We start from the raw sequence: 7,586 nt of genomic DNA on the forward strand, positions 1-7,586 counted from the left end.
TGGTTCTGAATACCCTGTAATACTTTCATTCTCTTGAATGGCTTTATACTGTCTTGTTATGTTTGATACTATAGTGTACGAAGGTATACTCAAATATTTCAAGAAAAGAGACACTATGGTAGCTACTGTTATGTCGGGTTGTCTTGTGGTGAAACACTATGTTGCTTAAATTGTTCTGTTCTGACCTGTGTTGTTATGTCCTCTTTTATCTTAAGTTTTTTTAAAATAAAAAATTTTAAATGGCAAACAAATATATATGTTCATCATTGTCTTCTGAGTATTGCAAATTTAAACACTGAGATTCCATCTCACCCCAGAAAAAATGGCTACCATTCAGAAATCAAAATATACCAAGCACTTCAGGGGCAGCAGGGAAAAAGGGTTGTAGACTAGTACAACCACTGTGGAAATTAGTTTGGATATTCCTCAAAACACTAAGATTAAAGGTTCCATTTGGCTGAGTCATTCCCCATCTGAGTACATTCCTATACTATTAAAACATCACACCAGTGAGATGTATATGAACCTAAATTTATAACAACACAATTTGTAATATCTAGATTTTGAAAACAACCAGAATACCCATCAATCAAGGAATGGATTAAAAAGATCTGATGTTTTTATGCAACGGAGTACTACCTGGATATAAAGAAGGATAAACTTGAGACTTTTATAGGCAAATTGATGCAAATAGAGACTGTAAACATAAGTGAAATAAATCAGACACACATGAGTAAACATTGTATTGTCTCCTTAGTGTGAAAAGCTTAAAGAAGAAATAAGATTCAAAATGTACCCTTGATATTTTAAAATGGGGGAAGAAACTGTCCAAAATGAAAAAGAACCTGAGATGAGTAAAAGACAAAAGAAGGAATAGAAAAGCAAAAAAAAAAAAAAAAGTATATATGTATATATATATATATATATATATATATATATATATATGTGTGTGTGTGTGTGTGTGTGTACACTAATTAATATAATTGTACTACTAATTTCTCTTAGTTCATTAAAAAGTTTGGTGTTAATATTAGTTGGACAATTAAATGTATATATCTTGTACTCTGAGTAACTAATTTAAAGACAACAATACACAGTGTATTGAACATTGTTATCCACTAATATCTTGTTTAGAAATTGTTTTAATTTTTGTTTTTATAATAAATTTAAAGAGAAAATATTCAGAGTACATTTAATTACTATTATCACAGTACTGAGGAAACTTAAAAATATAACTATTCTTTAACAATAAATCTATATCAAAGACTTTATTATGAAAATGATCTAAAAGTTGTACAACAATACATTATTGTATACTTCTTATTAACAAGATTTGGTGAATAAACATATAGCCAATAATTAAATCATGTTTTAAAACTATGGTACATTTATAAATAAAATATGAATATATGAGTCCCATGCAGTAGTGCCTGCCTGTAATCTCAGCTATTTTGATGTTTGAGGCCCAAAGATCAAGTTGTGATTTTGAGGGCACAAGAGAAAAACTTGAGGAGTTTAAAGACTCTATCTCAAAATAAAAATTAAAAGGGGAACCAGGTACAGTGGAAGACTACTGTAATCCTACTACTCATAGGGCTCAGCCAGGAAGATCATGACAAATTCAAGGCCAGCATGGGCCACATAGTGAGTTCAAGGTCAGCCTCAGTTACAGAGCAGAAAAATGACAGCAGATGATGCAACTCAGTGGCAGAGCACTTGCCTAGTAAGCACAAAGACCTAGGTTCCATCACTAATACCACAGAAATAATGATGATAAAAATATGTGGCTAAATATTTTAAAATAATGATAAAAATGTGGCTAAATATTTAATAATAATAATAAATATTTAATGAGACAAGTTCCCAGTAACACAAAAATAATGATGATAAAAATATGACATTAATATACTTTGCTATGAAGTATATCTATATAATACTGTTATATTTTAAAAATAGATTGCAAAAGATTTTAAGGTATCAGTCTGTTTTGTAATGTATATTTATATGTAGAAAAGCACAGGTCTATGTAAATGTGGGCTTCATTCTTAATTTAGAAATTTTAGCAATGATCACTTTAATATGATAAAGTTACTGGTCAATTTTATTTGTATACTCCACTGCTGTTATGATCATACTTACCTATATAATAAATGTACTGAAATTTTTCATGTGTATATTTATATAAAATTATTGTATATAGTATTTATTATATAATTAGATAATGATCACTTAATTTTTTAAAATTTTGAAATGGTTATTAATGTGTAGTATTCATCATTTGACATAAAACTATACCTGTGGTCAGGCCAGTTCTAAAACAATAAGATTCTACATCCTTTGATCTGAACTGTATACTTGTATTAACAAAAATAACAGATAAAATTCTGTTAGCTTTCCTAGAAGATATATTATTGACATATATTGGAATTGTAGTCAAATAAAATCCTTCTACATATTTTAATGAACTATTAGAAAATCCAGGTATACTCAAGACTTATGAAAAATATTGCAGATGAAAATAAAGAATTTCATGTGGTTTTCATTCCTGATCAAAAAAATATGATTTTTATTTGATGCATCCTTTAGGGTTCACTTTAGGTGTGTAAGATAGATGACTATATTACTATGTTTTCATTGGATCATTGAACACAACTGTTTGCAGTCTCACTGTTTGGATGTCCACTTTGTATGATTAATTTTGTAACTTGATTAACTATTTCTAAGATGACAATATGTAATCTATTAACTAGTGATTTCTTACTGTTTATTTTTTTTGAAATTCTGAATTACTTGTACCCTTTTACTGTTTTTTTCCTTAAATAAAGAGTTCTCTTATACCATTGTTGCCATACTATTTTTCTTCTACATCTTTCATAGTATTTTAAGCATATCTTCCATTTTTTCACACTGACATAATATTTATTGTTAAATTGCAATGTTTAAATTTATTAGAAAATAAACACCCAAATTTATTTTATTTTGTTTGCAGTAAGAAAATAATTTTGAGCTCTTAAAAACTATTAATTTGTAATGTAATTTCCATAAAGTACATTTCATTTTTATAATATTGTAAATTTTACATAATTACTGTCTTATGACATATAATAAAACAATTTTGAAAATCATCTGACATATCTAGTGTTTATAACTATGCCAGTTAGGGTTTTCTAGAGAAACAGATATAATGCAAGATACACAAATATATGAGAATTTACACCTCAGTTTATAGTGGCCACCCATACAGTCAGGGTTAGAAGAATGCAAAAACCCTATCTGCACACTGGAGATCTGAAGGATGCAGTTGAAGGCACAGAGCTCTGTGTTGTGTCTGGTGCAAATCAGTTATCAGGAGGTCAAAGAATCTGCATGAGAAAGCTGAAGTATCTGTGCAAGAATCCTGAAACGTCTCTATCTGAAGGCTGAGAAATCTGCCTTAGAAGCCAGCAGATGACATCCCAGATGAATATGAAGACTGGAGTTCTTCCAAAGAAATAGAAGCAATCTTTCCTTCTTAGTTTCCCTTTTATAACATTCTGGTGATAATCCCCCCCCCCAAGGTTGGTTCTTCCACCCACACAAATACACTGAGCCAATTTAGTTAACAGTTATTTACTCAAATTGACACAATCAATTATTATAATAACAGAAATGTAAAGTATAAATGTACTAGATTCACCATTCCACTTTCTTCAAGGAAGTATTTTAACAATTGATATAGCCTTGTTTGCTGCATCATAGCATTGATAAATTTATATTTGCCTTGAAATTTTTGTTAATCTTCACTGTAGGTGGATATGTAGATCTCTTAACCATCTTAACCATGTACATTTTTGCCACTGACCCTTGATGAAAATATCACCAATATGAACAAATATTCCTACATAGTCTTCCAATTTTCTTTAATACACAATTTTTATGTAATGAGAAAAGTGCAATAAAAATAAAATTCTTCAAAAATAGGCAAAATCCCTCTGGAAAACATTTATAAAGCATGACTGTTGAAACGGATGAGACTCCATCAAATTCTTTTATCAATCAATACATATCTTACAACGTTGTGTGAAAAATAGTATGACAGATTGATGATGCAGATCACTAGGATAGTCCTTAATAGTATAACTAAGGCCTTAAATTCAATCCCCAGTATGAGAGAGAGATACAGAGACAGAGACAGAGAGAGACAGAGGCAGACAGACAGACAGACAGACACACACACACACACAGAGAGAGAGAGAGAGAGAGAGAGAGAGAGAGAGAGAGAAAGAGAAAATCAGGTTTTTTTGTTTGTATATGCTGCCAAATGGAACATAATAAACCAGTTTTCTAAAAGAAAGATTGCAGATTTTTTTCTTGTTTTTATTTTAAAGAGTATAAAACAGAATAAAACTAATAAAAACAAACTAGTGTAAGAGAGGCATAGCTTCAAAACATTACAAAATCAACAATAGCATAATACATCTTGATGTCTTCAAACCAGCTGCAGATAACTTCAGACATAGCAAAAATCAAACAGAATAGAATAGAAACAATAAAAATGAATGCAATAAAGGACTTCAAAACAAGCCAATAGTAAATCCAAAATTACTACCATAATATATCTTACTATCTTTGAAATAGCTGCTACTACCATCAGATTTGACATAATCAAACAAAACAAAAGACAATAAAGCCCAACCCAGAAAACAATGCAAATCATATAGGACTTCCAAAAAAACCCATAGGAAATCAACAATGGCTGTAAACCTCAGAAGGAGATGTCCTCTAGATGTCACACTGTGCACCTCTATCCTCTAAACCCATGATCAGACCACTGGCCGTAGACCTGCAATGCTAATTAAACAACAAAGCACCACAGGCATCCAATTTCATTTCAACTCCATAGGTATCATCACAGCCTGTGTTTCTCCAGATAAGCCAGTTGCTTATGGGAGAGGGTAGCTGGGTCTTGGTACTTCTTGTTTGCCAGCATGCACTCCAAAAGGGGCTGGGTTCTGGTTGCTGCAGTCCAGAGGCAACCTGAGCATGGCACTGATTACCAGACTGGGCTTGCTTGCTGGTATGGCCTTGTTCTAAGATAACAGGATTAATGGAGATTGTATCTGGAATACCTTCTCTACATAATATTATCAGGAATAACCCTGAGCTGAATTTTTTAACACATAACTGCAAAAACTACATAGAAATGGTGCCCAACTATCTACCTTTAAGTTCAAAAGTGTCTAATCTAACATTTTAGCAGAGGCGAAAAATTTATGCAAGGAATAGGATACAGTTTGCTAAAAATATGAATTTCAGCCTTCAACATTGTTCTCTCATTCTTATTAGGAGTCTTTTGCTACTATTAGAATGGTGGCTATAGGTCATCCTGGAGCTCATGGAGGTCAGATCATTTACCTAAACACTGTAATTCACACTAGAGGAACAGTGTAATCAAATGACACTTCCATCTATTCATCTGTTAACCCAGTGAAAACAATAAATGTTCTACTTGAAGTTATGCTTTTACTAATTATGAATAATAAAATTCTTTAACATCAAGGTGCTAGTATGCTCCTATAATCCTCAAACCTTGGAAATTTGCAGCAGAAAGAGAACAAATGCATTCATAATGGACAGTGTAAAAACTCAGCCAGACACTGACTCAAAATATTTTTAAATTTAAAAACAGAAAAGAGCCAGAGATGAAGCTCAGTATGAAGATCTTGTGTTCAATCCTCACTGCCAAATACTACACTACTACGATTACTACCACTTGTAATAATATTAATCAAAATAATAATAAGTGATGTTCTTTATCATAAGAAAAGTAATGTAATTTATTTTAAGATGTTGCTTTGTATGTTCTCACTGGAAGATTTGAAATGCATAACATTTTTAATATCCACACACTCTTTTAGCTAGAAGAATAGTTCACATAAAGTATAATTTTTAATTTTTTATTCATAATCAATTATTTCCAGGTGTACACACTCTGAAACACCTAGGAAGCATAAACTAGTCACATACATGGATTAATGGAAATACGCTCTTCAGAATTAGTATCAGAGGCAAAAGTACCAAAAGTAGACAATAATAGAAGATGTATCTGGCATATAAAATTTCATAAATCACCATCAATGAAATCTTCTATAACAGACATTATTCCAGGAATGAATGCAAGGATCCACGGCTGAGATAAATTTCACTCAATATTTTCAGAATTCTTAGGTTAGAGATCCTCAGGAAATTTTGATTAGATTAAAATAGCCTTTGTAGAGAGACTTCACAATATTTTAAAAATTGAATTAAAATAAAAAGAATTGTAAAAAATTTAAGGAGAATAATTCCTCAAAGTAGACAATATTAACATGAATTTATTGGACTGTGCATTTAAGGGCTCTTCCTCAAATGTAAAGCCTTAACAAAGAGTCTCTGTATTGCCACCTTCATCTCTTTATTTCTAAATGTATAGATGACTGGATTCATAAGAGGTGTGATAATGACAACAAAGATAGCTAAAAATTTGTCTATTGGTAAGGTAGGGAATGGCCACACATATACAATAATACAAGGACCAAAGAAGAAAACTACCACAGTGATGTGAGCTGAGAGAGTGGAGAGTGCCTTGGCCAAACCATCTGAAGAGTGTTTCCTAACTGTGACTAAAATGAAGATGTAGGACACAATCAAGATGAAAAAGGTACCCATGGAGATGAAACCACTGTTGGCTGTGATCAAGAACTCCAGATTATAGGTGTTTATACATGCAAGTTTGATAAACCGAGGAAAATCACAATAGAAGCTATCCATCTTGTTGGTTCCACAGAAGGGTAAGTTCACAACAAAAGCCAACTGGGCTACAGAGTGGATGAGTCCAGTGGTCCAAGCAACAGCCAGGAGACAAAGGCACATCCGTGGGCTCATGATAGTCAGGTAGTGCAGGGGCCTGCAGATGGCAGTGTATCTGTCATAGGCCATGACTATCAGCAGCACCATCTCTGTACCTCCCACAGTGTGAATAAAGAACATTTGAGTGATGCATCCCTTCAAGGAGATGACTTTCTGTTTTCTGAAGAGGTCATAAATCATCTTTGGAACTGTGATACTGGATACACCTGTATCAATAAAGGAGAGGTTTGCTAGCAAGAAGTACATTGGGGAATGTAAGTGATGATCTGTTATGATTGTGAGCACAATGAGAAGGTTTCCTAGCAAGCAGGCTACATAAAATATTGTGAAAAAGAGGAAAAGCAGAATCTGAATTTCCCAAGAACTTGTCAGTCCCAGCAAGCAAAATCCAGACACCACTGAGTGATTTCCTCCATCCATCAATTTCCTGTGCAAGGCTCATTCAAAAGATACAGTTCCTTTAAGGACATAAGAGCAGAAAAATGTAATTTTTTATGTTAAAATAGACATCATGTTTATAGAATAATGGCACAAATGTCAAAAATTAAAGAGCAGCTTGCCATTTTCAGCAGAGTTTAACAATTGAAAAGTCATCACAACTTAGTCCCACAATTCCTATCTTTTTAGTATCATGTACTCATGGAATTTCAAAATTAGTTTGAGCTCTGGTGTGTAACCACCAAGAGAAGAAACATAAA

At 32.4% G+C, this 7,586-nt stretch overlaps 1 protein-coding gene across 1 annotated transcript; it reads right to left on the reverse strand.

Annotated features, from left to right (window-relative positions):
- Window positions 1-6,369: 6,369 nt before the first annotated feature.
- LOC100722442 (olfactory receptor 4F3/4F16/4F29-like) lies at window positions 6,370-7,308 on the reverse strand. The gene has a single exon (XM_013152070.1). The coding sequence runs from the start codon at window positions 7,306-7,308 to the stop codon at window positions 6,370-6,372; it is 939 nt and encodes a 312-aa protein (XP_013007524.1).
- Between the last annotated feature and the right edge of the window lie 278 nt (window positions 7,309-7,586).

Source organism: Cavia porcellus, unplaced genomic scaffold (assembly GCF_034190915.1).
Source record: "Cavia porcellus strain 051 isolate PalLab524CR breed Dunkin Hartley unplaced genomic scaffold, mCavPor4.1 scaffold_6, whole genome shotgun sequence".
NCBI lineage: Eukaryota > Metazoa > Chordata > Mammalia > Rodentia > Caviidae > Cavia > Cavia porcellus.

Coding starts and splice junctions, on each gene's coding strand:
- LOC100722442 (XM_013152070.1), bottom strand. CDS start 7,308: ATGGATGGAGGAAATCACTCAGTGGTGTCTGGATTTTGCTTGCTGGGA.